The sequence below is a fragment of the Microplitis demolitor genome, chromosome 1, assembly GCF_026212275.2.
Source record: "Microplitis demolitor isolate Queensland-Clemson2020A chromosome 1, iyMicDemo2.1a, whole genome shotgun sequence".
Taxonomy (NCBI): Eukaryota; Metazoa; Arthropoda; class Insecta; order Hymenoptera; family Braconidae; genus Microplitis; species Microplitis demolitor.
Window position 1 is genome coordinate 16,139,604 of NC_068545.1, and position 19,926 is coordinate 16,159,529.

Consider the following 19,926-nt stretch of genomic DNA (forward strand, 5'->3'; position numbering starts at 1 on the left):
TCTCGGTGGGATGACAATACACAGTTCAAGCCAATAAACAAACTACTACTACTACATGTAGCGGCATGTCGCATCACGTGAAGTTAAAAAGATATAAATCTCTGTTTGGTTGAAACATATTTTAAATGTGTCATTTGTAAAGTAAGCAGTTTAATAATTTATAAGTCGAATAAATAATTTTTTCCCTTTTGATAACTTTATTATAGTTAGTTATTTATTGTAACTAAGTTATTAATTTTAAAAAATAATTAAAGGTTATGAACTTAAGTTTAAAATGTCTATTTCTAAAGATTAATTTATGGATATTATTTTTTTTTAGATGTTAAAATGAAAAATAAATTGTTAAACTAAAATAAAATCAAATAACTTTTTAAAATTATGTAAGTTATTTTAAACTAATGATTTAAATCAGACAGTTATAATTATTTGTGATAATGTTGCGGTTTGATCCACCAAAATTACCATCACCTCCAGAATTAGAAGAAAAAGATAAGAGAGTATTTATTAATGATCCAGTATGGGATCAAGTAGCAGTATATTTTATAAGTAATCATCAGAGAATACGTGATAATATTATTATACCCAGAGGAGCTGCCCCAGTTCATATTAAAACTAATGAAGAAAAAGCTGTCGAAACGGCTATGGAAAGCTGTGTATTTAAAAGTGTTATGAGTTGTGTTTTAGGTAAGTTCAATAATTAGTCAGTATAATTTTTTTTTTAATATTTCTATGGAATTATACTATTGAATTTCTAATACAGAATTAATATATATTCATTTAATTTCAAAATAGATTATTTTTAAATAAAAATTTAATATGCATCACCTGCATGTTGCTTTAATATTTTTAAAATGACTTTTTAGGTTTTGGATTAGGTGCAGCCATAGGTTTATTTTCTTCTAGTGTAAATCCAAATGTAGCTGCTGTTGAAAAACAACAGACTGCTCGTGAAATATTCCGTGAAATGAAAACAACGACTTTGGGATATGCAAAAAATTTTGCAGCTGTAGGATGTGTATTTTCAGCTATTGAATGCTCTATAGAATCGGTAAAAATATAAATAATTTGTTCATAAATATTCATTATTAAACTATTTATGTTATTTATTTATCATGTAAACATTATATTTTTCATAATATTATAGAGTAATTATATTAAATATGAGTAAAATAATTTTAGTATCGAGGTAAAACTGACTGGAAAAATGGTACTTATGCTGGCGGTCTCACAGGTGGTCTTATAGGTTTGCGAGGTAAGTTCAAATTATTATTAATTTTTTCTTTAATATTATTAAAGTTAATTTATTATTGGTTAATTTTTTTTTTTTTTAATTAATAGCGGGTGTTAAAGCAGGTATAATTGGCGCTGCAGGTTTTGCGGCGTTTTCTACTGCGATAGACTATTATATGCATAAATAATGAAAATAATACAATAGAAATACTTGTATAAAGAATTTTAATGGTCAAATATAACTAATTAAAAAAAAAAAAAGTAAAAATTCTTATTAATAAGTACATATATAAACCTTACAAAATATTATTTGGAGTTTTTCATAAGTCGAAATATTCAAAGTAATTTATAAATACAATTTAAAGATTAAAAATTTATCAGGAAGTTTTTTTTTTAATTTATAAGTAATTTTTTAATTATTATTACTAGATAATTAAGAATTACATTTATCAAACCAGCTCTGAATTTTTTGTAATAATAAATTACAAACTACTAATATAAATATTTTTTTTTTAATTTAGTTTTATATATATAATTGATATAAATAATGTAGTATAAAAGTAAAAATGTTATTGATATTGATAGATAATTATTTATAAAATAGTAAATATAAAAAAGATATACCGATTTTTAAGGCAATGAAAAAAAATATATATTATATATAAATTTGTAAGTAAAAAATATTTGCGGAATTGCTTTGGGTATCTATTTGTTAAAATACATATTTAAAAAGTTTTTTTTTGAAATTTGTTTATCACAATGAACAAAAGAGAAAAATTTGTACTCCAAAGTTAATGGAAGACTATTAAATTGTTCGAAAAATTAATATTTAATTTATAAACCGGTCTTTAATTAATTCAACTTTTAATTGCTTTATAATTATCAATGTAAAAATGTGCATCATGAAAAATTGCACAAAAAATCAGACTTAATAAACATATAAAAAGAGATTCGACACTTAGGATTTTAAATACAGATTACCTAAATTTAATTTCAATTAAAATTAAATAATTTTTTAAAATATCATTTTTTTTTTTTAAGAATCAATTTCAAAAATTTAAATAATCGACGTGAGTTTGTTAATGATGATGAAAATAAAAAAGAATGGCGATATGTTGTATAATTATAATAAGAAACATTTTTTAAAATCTCTACTGTAAATGAATATAAGGACTGCAAGGCACTCGACAAAAGTGATTTTGACAGGTCAATGAGCAATCCGTTTCAATATATTTATTGATTAACGCTAATAGTAATTATTAAATATGGAAATTTACTGTAATTTTTTTTTTAAATAGTAATGATTTTTAAAAAATACTGCATTATATATTTTATTTTATCCTCACTGCTTATTGATGACTCATTGAAAAAATATTTCGTTGTTGTCACTATTAGCGAAAATAAAAATTGACAACAAGTAGTAATACCGTTATATATATTGTGCCTGAATATTAATTTAAACTTAACAATATATCTGTGGCACCTGTCGAAAGAAACCTTTTTCTTGTGTTAATCAACATCATATTTAATATTATGGCTGTTGTTGTTGCATTTGTGCTTGCATTTGAGCCAACATCTCTTGCATTCGTCGTAATTCCGCTTCTTTTTCTTGTAAAATACGATCTTTTTCTGAGACAACAGTTTTTTCAACAGGTTCAACAGCCCTATTAAAATGAAAAATAAATATTAAATTAACTATGTAATAATAACTTAATGACATATATTTATTTTTAAATACTTACGTTTGCCTTCGAGGAGGTACAGGTGCTCCTTTGGCTAATCTTTCACTTCGATAATTTTCATAATGTACTTCTTGAGTAACTTCTTGTAAATCTTGCATATGAGTACTATAATAAATAATATAAATAATTATTTAAATAAATATTTGAAAATTTCAAAAATTTTAAATTAATATAAATTTACATAAGCATTGTCCGAAGTTTTATAAAATCACAATGATCAGGATTTTCAACTTCTACAACTCCCCAAGGATATAATCGCCCACGAACTTTTCGTCCTTTAACTTCAAGCATGGTATTGGCTCCACATACTGCAAATGGAACTGCTTCTTTCAGTTGTCTCACTTGTTCCTTATAATCTTCATCTTCATCACTATCACAATCAGGTAAAGGATAAATTTTAATTTCATTACCCTCAATTTCTTCCATTACACGTTTCTTTAAACGTAAAACTTCTTTTTTTGTAAGAACATCCGCTTTTGCAATTACTGGTACAATGTTAACTTTATTATGAAGTTGTTTCATAAATTCAATATCCAAAGGTTTCAATCTATAATTTAATAAATAAATTATTAATAAACATTAAATATTTTTGTATTTTAATTATTAAGTTACTTATAGTAACTGAATAAAAAAAGAAAAAATTCTAAGAGAAATTCAAGTTGATTTTAGAAAAAAAAGAGATACAAGGGATCATATATTCGTGCTGAACAGTCTGATAAACAATAAATTCAAAAAGAAGGAAGGAAAGTTATTCATTAGATTCATGAACTTCAGACCAGCGTTTGACAGTCAAGAGACCTAAAATGAAGAGAAAGACGTGGAAGAAGGATTTCAGGAGTAAAATGCATAGTTTTAAAGTTGATAATTTATGATAATTAACAGAAAAAGTTGCATAAAAAAATAAAGAATAAAATTAAATTTCAAATTGACAGCAAATTGGCATTATCTAATATGTACGTCAACTTTTAATCATATTCGTTATCTGGATTATTATTTTTAAAGGCGTTGATAAGAAGACAGTTTAACTAAATATTTAAATTGCACCAAGAAAAATAATTTCCTTTAAAAAAAATAACCAACTTTATTTGCTAAAATAATTTTTTTTTTAATAAAAAAAAAAAAAAAAAAAAAATGCCATCTGGCAGCCAGAATGGAAAGTAGATTTTTCGAAAATTTCCAGCACCTCCCTGACTTTTCGGTAGCTCGCGCTTAGTTTAAAACGAAAGCAGCCCTTGTTCATTTTTTACTAAGGTTGAAGCCAATTTTTGAAGATGTTTTTCAATCCGCGATTTAAATATTGTTAGGATACTTATATATTTATACATACATGTACGATCAATGCTAATTTAATTACGTATTACTAAGTGTCGGAATGACAAACTAACTTTGAGTAAGCGTGGTTATATCTATAGACCGAGTTATTGATATTACATTTGAAGTCCACTTAATATTTTTGTACAGCTTGGAACATTAATGCCTGGTCTTTGGATCTTTTCTAAAAGATATTCTAATCACCAGACATTAATGCTCCAAACTGTACACTCATATGCTGAGAAATGAAAATATATTTCTATAATAAAATGTCTAACAAGACGAATTATAATCACAGGGCGTACAAGTACGTTTAAAACATAATAAGTAATCAAAAAAATACTTTTAAAACATAAAATAGCTGTGAAATTTACAGATTATTTTTTTCACAATAAAGTACAACTGACCATTATTTGGATTATAATGGAAAATGAATAAATTATGAGAAATGAAAACCGTATTTTCAAAATCTTTTGATTCCATGAAAATTTTCAAGGCTATCAAATTATTGGAAGAAATGATCAAAACATGAAGCTTAAGGTCATAAATTCAAGATTATTAGACCAGCTTTCAGATACTTTTTTCGAAAATCATCTACGAATATTAGGTTTAAACTTATATAAACTTTAACAGTGATTAAAAACTTATTTTCACGAAAAATCGTAAAAATTTCAAACAGCCATAACTTCTGAACTAATCAACCGATTCAGTTCATTTTCGAATTTAACCGTGATAGTTACACATAGAATAAGTGTGGAAAATTTCAATAAGATTAAGAATGGTATTTTTTAATTCTACTCAACCAATTATGCTAGGTTATAACACAATTTCTTGAAAAATCGACATTGAGGACAAATACATTACCTAGATTTTTAAAAAAATCTACCTAAAAAGCTATTTTTTTTGTTACCAGTAAATATTTATTTTAATAATCGAAATATTTAAAATTTAATTACCCATGACCAAATGGTGAAATAAAATAAAAACAACAGTGTATTCTATTATCAACAATATTTCTTCGGTTTAAACCACTTTCATCCCGAAGAAATCGTTCGAATTGATCATCAATGTACTGAATAATAGCTCTAAAACTATCTGTATTGTCAATGGCATCTCCATATCCGGGTGTGTCAACTACTGTTAATCTAAGTTTAACACCTCGCTCTTCAATTTCAACCGTTGAAGCATCCAACTTTACTGTTTGATTAGATTTTTCTAATATAAATACAATTAAAAATAAATAATTATATAATTATTCAGTATTAAATAATAATAATATTATATTTAATATAAACTAACCAACAGCATCTGGTATAGTTCGTTCAGGATATAAATCAGTTAAAAAAAGACTATTAACCAAAGTCGATTTTCCTAGACCTGATTCACCAACAACCATCAGTGTAAACTCAAATCCCTTTTTCACAGATTTTCTATGGACTTGATTTGGCAAATTAGCAAACCCTACATATCCTGGCGTCTCAAGACTAGCAAACTGTAATAAATTAAATTAAATTTATTTACGTAAATTAGATTATCTACATAAATTATAATTATTTAATAAAATAATAAAAGAATCTAATTTTAGAGTTTAGGTGTTTGATAACCTTTATTAATTGTTTTAATAAAATTCTTACCGTTTTTACACTTTCACTTGACATTGTTAATTATTTTATTAATTAATAATTGTAATAAACAATTTGAAACAATTGTGAATTATTATAAATTTAAAAAAAAATAAATCTAGTAATTTATAGTTAGACGCCAATCAGGGTGTTAGTAAAGTCAACACAACCAGAGAACAAAGTTGCGTCGAGTCGGTCGTCTTTGATCTAAAACTAAAATAGTGGGGATAAAATAATAGAATATATATTTATTAAATAAATGTAGGGGATGTTGATTTTATCCTGAGTTAGTTACTTTACTACAAAATGTTTCAACCGAAATCTTTGAAATAAAATTAATTAAATTTTAATTTTTAAATAAATAAAATCATTTCTATCATTGACAACACGTTATTTTTACTTAAAAATGTATTAAATCAGTTATTGGGTGATGCAGCAATTATTGACCAATAAGCACATGTTATAATGAAAAAATATATTCTGTTGGATGCTTTATTTAGTGCAGGAAGTATATATTTCCGTTTAAAAAAAGGAAATCAATGACTTGACAGTAAGACAAAGGCGTGGCAACAATAATAAAAACTGATTATATATATATGTGTGTTATATTAAATCCGACTAATTTATTAAAAGCACAAAGGTTATTAATACACTAATTTATAATTAAATTATTTTTAGAAGCATTACTGGGTATAAATTATTTATTTCAATAATAAATTTTCTGTATGTGTCTATATCGATACTTTGGCGGTAAATTCTAAATCATTTGTAAATTTATAATTAACTTGAACTGTATATTTTAGTAAAAACTAATGAATTTTTTTTATTAAATTATTAATAAAAATGCTATTATTTCTATAAATATATAACTAGTTTATTATTGAGTAATAATCATTGTTTTTATTGCTAATGTGATATATTTTAATACTTTTTTTATATTGTTTTTATTTTTTTTTAAATTCTATTTGATATTCTTAAAGTAATAATATTCAAAAGTAAAATAAACTATTTTTTAAAAATAGATTAGAAATATATAATACAGCTACAATTTTTATGATTTTTAATGAAATACTTATGTATATTAAGAGGCCAATTTTATATTTTATAATTTATTTAAATGTTGTAATAACATTGATGTATTTTTTGTATATTGTTATTGCAACATTTACAATTGAAGTTACATTCGCAAGTAACATTACATTGTCAAGTGTTTTTTATACATTACACCAATATGAGGCAAACTCCGAATTAATTTATTAAATTATAATCATTATTGCGCATAGCCATAAATAAATTTAGTGACATCATAATTATACTTTCACCATATTATTAATATTTAATTTTAAAATTCATTCATTTTTCTCTACCACTTCTATTAAAATCAATTATTAAAATTATTTTTATTGTAACTAAATGAAAACAACAAAACTCATGTTAATCATATCATTTATTATGTATAATCATAAATGTCGTGCAATTAATGTAGTCACTAGATATATTTTTTTGTTACGGTAATAATATTGTATTTAGTTTCTTGTGTTTTTTTTTCTTAATTTTTATAATTCCTGATCAATAAAATATAGAACTGAAATATTAATAAACATTTATTATTTTTATTTTAGTTATGAAATAAAGATAATTATAACAAACGAAAAAATCACAAATTATTAACTTGTAAGAGACAATTACGAAAATGATGTTTTTAATTTATTATAAATAAACGTGCATGTGATTTTAACGATCAATTTGTACATAAATGATTATTTATTAACCCACTTTATATATATATATATATATATATATATATATATATATATATATATATATATATATATATATAAACTGATGCTTACATTCTATGTATAATTTCTGTTTCACATAAATATTATTTGTATTCAAACATTCATTGTACACTCACTTCTTACATAATTTACGAATTTTTTTTTTTTATTTTCTTTTTAAATCATTATTATTTTTTTGGGAATTAAAATGCTATTACAATTATTTTAACAATGTTCAGACAAAAGAGCATTATAAATAGAAAAATTACATTGCTCATAATTGCAACTTACATGAAAGATATAATTTATCATTTTTAGGGACAGATTTTGTGAGTTAGTTTTTTTTTTCTTATCTATTACTTTCCCTTAAGGAAGACGCTCCATGAGAGGTTAAAGAAATAAAAATTATTGTTTGACATTGCAGTTTATGATTCACAACAGAAAATTTCTTCTAACTATTATTTTCAGAAACTGCGAGAGCACCTTATTTTCTGTTCATTTACTGTTCATCAAATTTAACATTTTTTTTTTTAATCTTGTGTTTCTATGATATAAATGGTGTATTCTGTTTTTTTTTTTTTATCTTGTTCTTTATGAAATTTTTTGTTCTCAAGTTTTATGAGAAAAGTTAAATTAATTGTGAATTGTAGTGAAATTTACTTTCCACTCGAATCTACTCTTTCTTCTCGAGGTTTAGCTCCTCCGTAAATCGAGCTACTCTTACTAGATTCAGCAAGTGCATTAACTGGATCAGGAACTGATCTTTTTTGTAAAACCAATTTTTTTCGTCCACTCACGTCTACAAAATTTTAATTAAAAAATAATCATTATTAACATAAACAGAAAATTAATTTAGATAAACTATAAAATATACATTTAGCTCATTTATAATGAGATATTTTTACAACTTAAATATTTTTAAATGAAACAATTAAAAATACCTGGAGGCGGTCCTTTAAGAAATGGTTCATCTTGGAAAGATTTGCTGCGATCGGAATTACCAGGCCCTCCTCCACGTCGAGGTCCACTAGTACCTCCATAAGAAGACCTTGGAGGACCACTACTACTACGAGAAGACCAATCTCGTCCGGGACCACCGTCTTCATGGAAATTTCCATAATTACCTCTGTTACCACCTCTTACATCACTATTATATCCTCCCGAACCTTGTCTACTACCTGGACCACTATTTCCCTGCGGTCTGCGGTCATTATATCCTGCAAATATTTAAATAAATATATGTAACAAAATATTTACACAAAGTATTAAATAATTATTTTATAAATCTCTTCAGTATGAAAAATTACCAAAACTTCCACCTCCACCGCCAGCTGAATTTCCACCTCGTCTTCTATCAAATCCACCTCTATCATTTCGTTTTCCTTCTGCAACATCTATTTTTACAATATTTGTTTCAACTTTAACTCGTCCATTGAGCTGTAAAGCTTCTTCTAAATCAGCAATATCTTCAAACTCGACATAGCAAAATCCTTTAAATCTATAATTAATAATAATAATATTAATAATAATATAATTATAAATATTAACTTTATACTTTAATTAACGGACCTATCAGTTTCTCGATCTTTAACCAATCGTACATTTTTCACATTCTGTTTCTCAAATATTCTGTCAATGTCTCTTTGAACGATTCCATCAGGTAAATTGCCAACATATGCAGTATATGGAGGTTCAGTAGGCAGTGGTTTTCTACTTCCACCACGATTTATACCACTTAAATAATCTCTATAACACAAAAAGTCATTTTATTATTAATCATAGAAACTTTAAGAAAAATAAATATTCACAATAAATAACTTAATAATAAAATTTCAAAAATGCGTTAAACAAAAATCATCAATTCTTTTTTTTTTGTTTTTTATTTTTTATTCAACAATAAAATTCTACATAACGAAATTTTCTAAAAAATTAAATTAAACATTAGCTTTAAATAAATATTGTCGCAAGCTATAAATGATTTCGTGATGTGTCTCAACTTTATCAAGTTTATCAACGTTCGAAAATTTTAATATCCAAATCAAATAGCAAGTTGTACAGAGCTATTGTGCAATTTACATAAGACTAAAAATTAATGAAATTATTATAATAAAAAACATTAGTTATTATTAAACGAAAGTAGTTTATTTTTAAGCTGAAATAAAACCGCGTGCTTAAGCATCATGTTTCTTTTAAAGCGGGGTGCATCAAAACTCCAAAGCACTCTCACTTAACCTTAAAATCGTCTTACAAACGAACAATAAATCGGTATTTACTTTTGTGTTTAATGTGTTATCTAGTTAAATAGTTATTTATCACTTTAAGTTAATTGACGATAATTTTAAAACATAAATATGAACGTATAATTACCTCGAATCTTCATGATCTCCACAACCAGCCATATTGGATGCACGAAACTGAAAACTGCTGAAAATTGACCGGGAGGACACACTGAGCGGCTCGTCATATAAAAAACACAATTACTAACGTTATGGGAAAGATGGCACTTTTCTACGTCTTTCGTGGCGCAAAATTATTCTATATTTTGAATTCAGAAAGGTTATTCAACGTAAAAAAATTTTCAATAACGCTTAACACAAATAAATATTTAATAATCGGATAAATTATTTTATTAAATTTCTGAAAGTATTTAAGTATTCAATTTTTATTTAATTTACAAAATTTTAATTTCAATTATTATATTTTTCTTTACATGCAATAGAAAATTTTTCATAGATTTATACGTTGGATATGAGTTGCATTAAAAAACTTGACATCTTAAATCACAATTACATCACCAAGTTAATTAGAACTAACTTATTCAACATATAAGGATATTAATATAGCATCATACAAAGATGTGCTTCCCCTGATTAAACAAAACGATTTGTGACAATTAAAACTGTTTTAATCGTCACAAATCGTCAATTGATGATTAAAAACGATTAAATTTTTAATCGTTTTAAATCGTCGTGAATCGTCGATTGATTATTAAAGAAGATTAAAAACGATTCAATTTTTAATTGTTTTTAACCGTCGTGAATCGTCAACTGACGATTCGAGAGAATCTAAAACGATTAAGTTTTTAATCGTTTTAAATCGTCGTGAATCGTCAATCGACGATTCGACAGGATTAAAAAAGATTAAAAATTTAATCGTTTTTTATCTTCTTTAATAATTAATAGACGATTCGTGACGATTTAAAATTTCAAGTCGTCATGAATCGTTTTTAATCTTCATTCGGAACCAGAAATTACAATATTATTTTACGATTAAAGACGATTCATGACGATTAAAAATTTCAAGTCGTCATGAATCGTTTTTAATCTTCAATCAGAACCAAAAATTACAATATTATTTTACGATTAAAGACGATTCATGACGATTTGAAATTTCAAATCGTCATGAATCGTTTTTAACCTTCATTCAGGACCAGAAATTATAATATTATTTTACGATTAAAGACGATTCATGGCGATTTAAAATTTCAAATCGTCATAAATCGTTTTTAATCTTTAATCAGAACCAGAAATTACAATATTATTTTACGATTAAAGACGATTCATGACGATTTAAAATTTCAAATCGTCATGAATCGTTTTTAATCTTCATTCAGAACCAGAAATTATAATATTATTTTACGATTAGAGACGATTCATGACGATTAAAAATTTCAAATCGTCATGAATCGTTTTTAATCGTAAAATAATATTGTAATTTCTGGTTCCGATTGAAGATTAAAAACGATTCATGACGATTAAAAATTTTAATCGTCATGAATCGTTTTTAATCGTAAAATAATAAATCGTCTTTTGACTATTTAGGACGATTAAAGCTGAAAATCCATGACGATTATGACGATTAAAGACGATTAATGATGATTTAATTTTTAATCGTTTTTAATCGTCACAAATCGTTTTGTTTAATCAGGGTCAATATGAATTGAAATTAATTTTATTTAGTAAGTTACATGTTTCATGAATTTCAATACAAAATATAATTTTATAATATTGAGTGATACGACTGAAGTTTTCATAAATTATTTATTGAATAAATTAACAAACCCTGATTTTAAAAAACTATTAGAAATGATTCAAAACAATTTGAAATGATTCAATTCTAATATTATATAGATATATATAGTCATCATTAAGTAAATCATTTTGTTTAATCAGGAAATATAATCAATTTTTTTAATATTTTAAATTTCAAATTTTCATTTTTTTTATAATTTTCGAGGAGTAAGTATTGAATTTTTTAATTAATAATTATTAATATAATTATTTTAAAAGTTAATTTTATTTAAACAATAATAAAATCTTTATTGGCTTCATCAATTATTGTTTTTCTTTACCGTGTAACGTTCATGACAGTTTATGTTAGATGGATTAGTGTAGTAGCGGAAATGAAATAAAGTTACACATCAGCATGTATTAAAGGCAGTTTTCCACTAACGTCATTCATGTGTACAAGTCTATGTCATCTAAACTACGAAAAGTAATAGAAACCGTAGAAAAACTTCTACTATTCATAGATTCGATGATTCAGAATACCGTTGCTTTCGTATAAAGGTAGTGTTGCCGAAATCGAAGCAACTATTCGATTTTTTACAACTGAATATAATCGACTGAAGACAACCGATGGTGGCGATCAATCGTTTCTAAACAATCGATTATTGAAAAAATCGATTTTTTTCGAAAAAAAAAAATAACGATTTTGTCCTCTCACAACCTTATACCTAATTGCAGAATCGATAGCTTAACAATCGATTGTGTAAAATCGACTTTCTAATTTTTTTGTTCAAATTAAAAAAACGAATATGGGTCCGAAATCACAAATTCAATACTCATGTCTGCTGTAAAAAAAAAAAGTATATTAATATATACTTTATTTGATAGTCGATTATTAGCTCACAACTTTAAAGTCGCACAATCGATCATCTAACAATCGATTTCGAAATTTCATTTTAAAGTTTAATTTGACCGCGTATAAATATAAGTTTGTATTTCGAAATATAAAATTATCATATGGTTATTCCCTAACAGCACATTTTGCTTGAGCAAAAGTTTACTGTGCAAAAGTTTCGTTGAATTTTTCGTCAAATTTCCGTCAACTTCGGACTTATCCATTTTTTACGACAATGTGTATGCAACTTGCTATTGAATTTGACGTAAATTTACTGCCCAAATTAGAATTCAAATTCACTTCAAAAGTTGACTAGAAAAAAGTTGTCTTTAATTTTCGGGCAAATTTTATGCCAATTTATCGTTAATTTGACTTGAAAAATTGCTGAGTATGTTTTTATCCTCAAATTGTAGACAATTTTATGTATAAATTTGCTTACTTTCTGTAATGGTAAGAATGAACAGTACCGACTGTTTTTTTTTTCGTAAAAGTTTACCTTTAAATTGAAGAAAAATTAACCGCAAATTTTTATTTTTAACTTGTGCTGTAAAATTGTTTGCAAATTTCGGGTGATTTCATCATCAAATTACCGTCAACTTCAAGCTAAAGTGGCTATTAAAGATAATTTTACAAAAAATCGATATTTAAAAATCGTTTAAAAAAAAAAGAATCGATTTTTTTTAAATAATCGAAAGGACTACAATCGGTTTAAAAAAATCGATAATTGAAACGAAAACATTGATTGTTCGATTAATCGATTTCGATTGCGCATCACTAATAAAGACTACAGAAGTTTTGAGTAGATTCAAGTAGAGGTATCTGTGCTAACATAACGTGGTTGGTGTCGCGCACATGGTCACGATGGATTCGGAAGGAGAATATAATTGTGTTAAACCAGATAAAAAAATGAAAGTAAGCCAAGAAATATTGAATTCATTTTCAAAACTGGCTGTTGATAATGAGCATATTAGATTGCAAAGTGAAATAAGTTTATTAAAATCACTTTTTAAATTAAAAACGGTAAGTTTAATATTTGCATGTTTAACCTCCAATTTGAAGAATTATATTAATTTTCATTAATTTAATACAAAAATATTTTTTTTTTAGAATCCAAATAATGAAGAATTAACTTATTGTTTAAAAAGATTAATTCGTGGATTAGGATCATCAAAAATGGTTTCTAGAAAAGGATTTTTTTCTACTTTAACAACTTATTTTAAACAAAATTTAGACACCAAAATAGATCAAATTATAGAAATAATGGAAGCTGAATTGAAACCATCAAGTAGCCTTTCTAAAAGCGTAAGATTGATTTAATTTAAATAAATATTTATATTATTAACTTCTCGCTAAGAAAATTTAAAAAAAAAGGAAAATTATTGGTTTCGGTACAATTTTTGAAAACCGAGCATTAATCAGATCTTGAAGTCTTATCAATATTCTATAACTTTTGAACGGATTAACTGATTTGGCTTTTGATACGGCATTCGGAGCGGCTTATCAATTCATAGGATTCTGAGAAAAATTGTGCTTGATCAGTAAAAAACATTTCAAGTTATTTCGAAAATAAAAAAATTTTTTCTGGATTGCTTTTATCATACTTTATTGATGATTTCAACATCTAATCTTTTCTAAAACGCTAAAGTTCACCCCAAATGCCGTTTTAAGAACAAAATTTCAAAAAAAGTTTTTTTTTCGAACGATATTAGAATTATCGAATTAATTGATTTAAATTTTTTTACCGTTAGAGTCTGAAAAACTGCGTCGAATGTCGCGTTGGACATCAAAATCCGTTGATTAGTTCAAAATACATCATTCGAAGTCAACTGTTTTTTAAATTTTTATTTTTTACTTAGATTATAATCTAATTGAAGATTAAAAATAATTAAATTTATTTATTTATTTCAGGAGAAAGGTGATATTTTTATGGGAAGAATATTACTTTGTGGATCATTGATGAGGTCTAAGTTGCTTTTCAATTGTCCGCCAGACAAACAGCAGCTAATTCTAGAAATTTTATTGAGTGCTGGTACTCAAAAAAGTTATTTGTCCTTTATTTCAATCTCATTCTTAATTGATTTTATCGATCTATTTGATGAAAAATATATCAAAGCTAACTTTTGGCCATTGCTTGCTAAAGAATTAGGCAAAAGTTGGTCAGAACATTCTCTAGACACTTTTTATGCTTTATTGTATATTAGTGTTAAATTTCCTAGTTTAATAAAAAAAAAATTTATCAAGCAACACTTGGGCACTGAAAATATTATTGATAAAAAAACTATTAATGATTTGCTTAAATTAATAACAGTACGTTTTATTTTATTTTAATTAATGATGCAATTATTTAAATAATAAATTTTATATGTTAAGTAACTTAATTTTTTTTTTATAACAGGATACACCTCGGATTATATCATATCAACATCCTTTGTATAAAATATTATGTCAACTTCTAGTATCATCAGAAAATGTTGTAGATTTTTGGGATGGAATTGATCAACGATTCAACGGTCATCCATCAAAAAGTATGGAATATTTAGCTTTAGAATTATTGAATTTCATCGTGCCAAACATTGAGGACAAAAGTATATTGCCATTTTTATTATCATCAAATTTTTTAAATTGGATGGTGGGAAGGTTTAATATTGATAAGCGTTATCGTCATGATGTTGTAGCAAATTTATTTCGAAAAGTGTTGGCTCATTTTGTAGTAGCATTAGGTGACAAAGAAATAAAACCCAAGATTAAAATCGCTGTTTTAAAAAAATTAATTAATTATCCAGGAGATCTTATGATTGAAAAAATAACAGAAGTTAAAGTTATTCAACTGATAACAGCGAGCATGAATTTCAATGGAGTTAAAAAATTGGCTAAATTTTATTGCGGAATTGCAGATAATTCTGAGCCTAAAAAAGCTGGAGATAAAAAAGAAGAATTTTGGAATTATGCTGAGAGAAGTTATACCGGTGAATTGTTGTGTAAACTATTAGTTCATCCTACTGTCAATGCAAATCATGGTTGGAGGCTTGAACAATTGAAATTTTTATTTAATTTGGGTTTTTGTGAAACTGAAAATGTAAGTGTTGACTTAGCTTCACATTTTAAAGATAGTTTTTACCGGGCTTTAGATGATAAACTGAAACTCTCTGATCTTCATTATGTTTTAAATGAATTGGTAAAGCATTTAAACAATGTATTGTTTTTAAATAAAACACAAACTCTCAGAACACCATTAGATGAATCAGCCATTGAAGTTTGGAAGAAAATGATTAATTTTATTAGTAAACTAAATGATGATTCTAAAAATAATGAAGCCGTTTTAATTTTTTATGTTATGGATTTAAATATGGGATTACAAATTTTTTCTGATTCAGCAATGGCTATTACTAATATCAATGAAATTCACAGTTGCTACGAAAGATTGACGCAAAAAAAATCTAAAATATCTAAGAAGAGAGAAGAAGATAATGAACCTGAATGGGTTGATGTTATTGTTGATCTTTTATTGTCATTACTTTCACAAAATAGTCATTTATTAAGATCACTTGTACAACGCGTTTTTCCACATATATGTCCAGTACTTACATCAACATCTGTACATCGAATATTGGAAGTTCTTGATCCAAAAGATGATAAAGGTCCGCTAGTTCCTCAAGGTACTGAAAATGATTCTTCAGATGACGAGTCGAATTCTGAAGATGAAGATTCTGATGACAATAATGAAAGTTCATGTAAAAAAAAATTTAGTGAAAGAAATAATGACGATGAAGAAGACGAAGATGAGAATGATGAGGGTGACGATGATGACGATGAAGAAAATTATGATGAGGATGAAGAAGATGAAGACGAAACACTTAATGATCGATTGAGACTTGCAGTTAGACAAGCACTTGGAGACGCGTCAGCTCATCCTGAAGATAATGATATTGATCTAGATGAAATCGACGAAGAAGAAGGTAAACGTCTCGATGAATCTTTAGCTGCTGCTTTTAGAATTCTTCGGGAAAGTCGGCCGTCAAATAAAAAGAAGCAAGGAAAAGCTGCAGAAACTTTAACTCATTTTAGAGGTAGAGTAATGGATCTTCTTGACATTTATCTTGATTCCGGGCCTTCAATGGCTTTGGCTTTAGATATGCTTGTACCTTTATTTACTTTATTAGAATTTTGTATTAAAGACGTTCATCAGGAACCTTTGAAATGCCGAGTGCGTTCGTGTCTTAAAAAATTATCTTCTGTTAAAAAATTTAAGGATACAACAGGAGTAGATGAGAAATTGTTGATTGATCTTGCAACAATATTAATTGAAAAAGGTGAACGGTCAACTTCTGTCTGTCAAGAGATGGGAGATAAATTAGCTGAATGTTATATATTTTTAATTAGATGTTTTCAACAAACCGGATTACCTCAAGATTCTTTAGTTAAAATTTATATTGAGAGTTTAACAGCATTTTTTACAAAACGTGATTGCGTTCTTCCAGCAAGTTTATTTAAAAATACTCTCCATTTTATTTGGACTGGAAACTGGAAACTGGTGCCGTTAATAATTGATTATATTTTTGATAATACTATAAGATCTTTTCGTCGTAGTCAAGCTTTAGAATTTTTAATTACATTCTATCGTAATGTTAGATTAATTAAAAATGAAGAATATACAAAGCTTCGATTGAAAATAGAAAAGAAACTATGTAAATATACAATAAAATTACTCCAAGAACTTGTTGCTAATCAACATATTATCAAAACAGAAAATGAATCATCGAAAGTAGAAAATAATGTTACTTCTAAAGAACTTCGACAAAAATTTGTTTGCTTACTTTGGACGCTTTTAAATGTCATTTATCCTCATCATTTACCTAAAGCTTGGGATTGGAAGAACATTGCTAGTTTAATTACTGAATATCGACAAAAAAATTCTCTTTCAATGGATGCTAAGAATGCATATAAAAAATTAGCATCGCATATTGGAGCGTCAACTAATGTAAGAACTAAAGTTAAAGAACAGGAAAAAAAACCGATGGTAAATGGAGTACATACTGAAAATTCAGTGGACCAAAAAAAAAATGATGACAACGATGATGATAAAAAGAAAAATAATAAAGAATCATCAGAAGAAAATGATGAAGATTTAGCTAAAAAATTAAAAAAAGAATTAAAGAAAAAACTGAAAAATCGTAGTAAACAGGGAGATAAACAAAAATTAAAAAAAGAAGCACGTGAATTAAGAGCCAAAGCGATGGCTGAAGGTCTAGAAACTGTTAACTTTAGTTCAGTTATTATTCCAAATGAAATTACTGAAGATGAGCCAATGGAGACTAAAGAATCTAAAGAAAATGGAATAAGAGAAGAAATCAGTAAGAATCAATTGAACAAAACGTCAATTAAAAAACGCGCAAATCCTGATAATGAACGATCTAGTAAATCGAAAAAGAAAAAACATGTTTAAATTTTTTTATCGTTATAATTAAATAAATTATAAAGTTGACAAATCATTTTTTATTATTATTTTTTTACAGCGACTTATATACAATAATAAAAATTGAAATTAATGTTTATATGAATACATCTACATAATTTATGTAACACAAATTTGTATATAACTAATAAATAAAATAAAACATGTTTCCATCCTCTATATATCTAAATTATTAGTTCGAAGTTAATGTAAATAATTGACAAATTTTTTATTAAAAAACTAATATATTCCTATAGTAGTTACTAGGGGTGTGCGAATAGTGTTCGAAATTCAAATAATTATCCTTTGCTCTTAAACTAATCGATTTCGATGGAAAAGTTATCTTATTCGAGTTACTTGACTTGATTGGAATCTTTTTTTCATAACTCATTACTAAAATAATAGAAATTTGACTGAAGAGCCATTGTTGTGAAAAAGTGGCATCTGGCCATACCCGGAATAAGTAGGTATAATTCTTATTTTGATTTGAAAATTCCTTTTTCCATAAATTAAATGAAACATCTTATGATAAAATTTTCTAAAATTTTTAATATATGCCCTTCTGCGATAAGTATTTACCCCGCGAAATTTTACCGTGTATTATTTGAATTATACCCATATGGTTAAAACTCTGTAGTAAATGAAAGACACATATCATTGAACAATGTTATGGTAGTCAAAATAAAAGCTTATTTAATAAGCTAAAAGATGAATATGTTAAATTTTACATATACGATTGTTGATTTAAAAGTTATCCAGAGTTAAACTCACATTAAACTTCTTGTCGACATTTTTACAATTTTTCAAGTTAAAAAGTTTTCAAAAAAAAAAAAAAGAAAATGATCAAAACCACAATATTAATAATGGAAATTGAAGCTTGTTTAATTTATGTCAAAAGGAATTTTCGAACTAAACTAAAAAATATACCTTTACTTTCCGAGTATGGCCAGATGTCACTTTTTTTCACAAAAATGGTTTTTCAGTCAAATTTTTATTATTTTAGTAATGAGTTATGAAAAAAAAGTTCCAATTAAGTCAAATAACTCGAACAGGATAACTTTTCGATCGAAATCGGTTAGTTTAAAAGCAAAGGATAATTATTCGAATAGTTCAAACTATTCAAATAATTCGAACTATTTGATTCGAAACTCGAATAATTTGATTCGATTCTTGTCAAATAATTCGTAAATTCGAATATTCGCACACCCCTAGAATTACTAAAACCTAAATATTAAATAATTATCGAAATAAAAAAAAATGTTTAATGTATCACGTTTTTAAATGAGTGTGCGAATGCAGCAGACATCAGACAAATGTAAAACTATTAATAAATAGAGTAAATAATTAATAGAAATAAATTTTTAAAAAATGGGTATTTAGAAAATTATAAAATTAATAAGTGCATTTTTTATAAACATTTTTTTTAATTATTTATTCTATTTATTTATAATTTAAAATTTGTCTGATGTCTGCTAAATTTACACTCATCGTTTTAAAAACGGACTAAAGAGTATAAAATAATTTTTCTGATCCTCATGAAGATTTAAAACCACAGACAGATTCCGAACTTTTTATTGATAGTCCTGAAATGTTATGATTGTGAATTTTTAATAGTTATGAAAATACTTGAAAAATTTTAATCGAAAAACGTGCGATGCATGCAACATGTTGCATCTGCAGATAATTAATGCATTAATAGTTCAACTAACAATTTTATTGCACTGCAAATGATATAAACCGATGAGTAAGTTTTCACAGTAGAATTTTATTCTCAACGTTGCCAAATATACGGAACCAGCGCTGCCAGAACGTGCGTGCGATATTTTTACCCCCTCCTGCCATTACAGGCAATGCTATTTCGCCTCAAGAGGGGGTAAAAATATCGT

At 26.0% G+C, this 19,926-nt stretch overlaps 4 protein-coding genes across 5 annotated transcripts; 2 read left to right on the forward strand and 2 right to left on the reverse strand.

The window, feature by feature from the left end:
- Positions 1–19: 19 nt before the first annotated feature.
- Positions 20–2,547, forward strand: LOC103577786 (mitochondrial import inner membrane translocase subunit Tim22). The gene is made up of 5 exons (XM_053738061.1): positions 20–141; positions 320–684; positions 864–1,048; positions 1,180–1,252; positions 1,339–2,547. Exons 2-5 carry the CDS (start codon positions 435–437, stop codon positions 1,416–1,418), a joined length of 588 nt encoding a protein of 195 aa, XP_053594036.1. The 5' UTR covers positions 20–141; positions 320–434; the 3' UTR covers positions 1,419–2,547.
- A 102-nt stretch (positions 2,548–2,649) lies between these two features.
- Positions 2,650–6,610, reverse strand: LOC103577785 (septin-1). Of its 2 annotated transcripts, XM_008558595.3 has the most exons (7): positions 6,201–6,610; positions 5,918–6,118; positions 5,583–5,775; positions 5,240–5,498; positions 3,154–3,519; positions 2,973–3,077; positions 2,650–2,894 (listed from the first exon to the last, which is right to left on the reverse strand). In XM_008558595.3, exons 2-7 carry the CDS (start codon positions 5,939–5,941, stop codon positions 2,762–2,764), a joined length of 1,080 nt encoding a protein of 359 aa, XP_008556817.1. In that variant the 5' UTR covers positions 5,942–6,118; positions 6,201–6,610; the 3' UTR covers positions 2,650–2,761. The 2 variants fall into 2 exon arrangements, with proteins under 2 accessions (XP_008556817.1, XP_008556816.1); XM_008558594.3 differs by having other exon boundaries at positions 5,918–6,610.
- Positions 6,611–7,334: 724 nt separating this feature from the next.
- On the reverse strand, positions 7,335–10,162 carry LOC103577784 (eukaryotic translation initiation factor 4H). The gene is made up of 5 exons (XM_008558593.2): positions 10,054–10,162; positions 9,256–9,432; positions 8,994–9,184; positions 8,628–8,903; positions 7,335–8,485 (listed from the first exon to the last, which is right to left on the reverse strand). The coding sequence occupies exons 1-5, from the start codon at positions 10,083–10,085 to the stop codon at positions 8,343–8,345; spliced, it is 819 nt and encodes a 272-aa protein (XP_008556815.1). The 5' UTR covers positions 10,086–10,162; the 3' UTR covers positions 7,335–8,342.
- Positions 10,163–13,348: 3,186 nt separating this feature from the next.
- On the forward strand, positions 13,349–18,220 carry LOC103577783 (myb-binding protein 1A). The gene is made up of 4 exons (XM_008558590.3): positions 13,349–13,608; positions 13,696–13,890; positions 14,497–14,895; positions 14,984–18,220. Exons 1-4 carry the CDS (start codon positions 13,441–13,443, stop codon positions 18,029–18,031), a joined length of 3,810 nt encoding a protein of 1,269 aa, XP_008556812.1. The 5' UTR covers positions 13,349–13,440; the 3' UTR covers positions 18,032–18,220.
- Positions 18,221–19,926: the final 1,706 nt, after the last annotated feature.

Coding starts and splice junctions, on each gene's coding strand:
- LOC103577786 (XM_053738061.1), top strand. CDS start 435: ATGTTGCGGTTTGATCCACCAAAATTACCATCACCTCCAGAATTAGAA. Junction 685..863: donor TGTTATGAGTTGTGTTTTAG/GTAAGTTCAATA, acceptor ATGACTTTTTAG/GTTTTGGATTAGGTGCAGCC. Junction 1,253..1,338: donor TGGTCTTATAGGTTTGCGAG/GTAAGTTCAAAT, acceptor TTTAATTAATAG/CGGGTGTTAAAGCAGGTATA.
- LOC103577785 (XM_008558595.3), bottom strand. CDS start 5,941: ATGTCAAGTGAAAGTGTAAAAACG. Junction 3,078..3,153: donor AAACTTCGGACAATGCTTAT/GTAAATTTATAT, acceptor TATTTATTATAG/TACTCATATGCAAGATTTAC. Junction 2,895..2,972: donor GTACCTCCTCGAAGGCAAAC/GTAAGTATTTAA, acceptor TCATTTTAATAG/GGCTGTTGAACCTGTTGAAA.
- LOC103577783 (XM_008558590.3), top strand. CDS start 13,441: ATGGTCACGATGGATTCGGAAGGAGAATATAATTGTGTTAAACCAGAT. Junction 13,609..13,695: donor CACTTTTTAAATTAAAAACG/GTAAGTTTAATA, acceptor TTTTTTTTTTAG/AATCCAAATAATGAAGAATT. Junction 13,891..14,496: donor CAAGTAGCCTTTCTAAAAGC/GTAAGATTGATT, acceptor TATTTATTTCAG/GAGAAAGGTGATATTTTTAT.
- LOC103577784 (XM_008558593.2), bottom strand. CDS start 10,085: ATGGCTGGTTGTGGAGATCATGAAGATTCGAG. Junction 9,433..10,053: donor GGAGATCATGAAGATTCGAG/GTAATTATACGT, acceptor TTTGTGTTATAG/AGATTATTTAAGTGGTATAA. Junction 8,486..8,627: donor TCTTAAAGGACCGCCTCCAG/GTATTTTTAATT, acceptor AAAATTTTGTAG/ACGTGAGTGGACGAAAAAAA.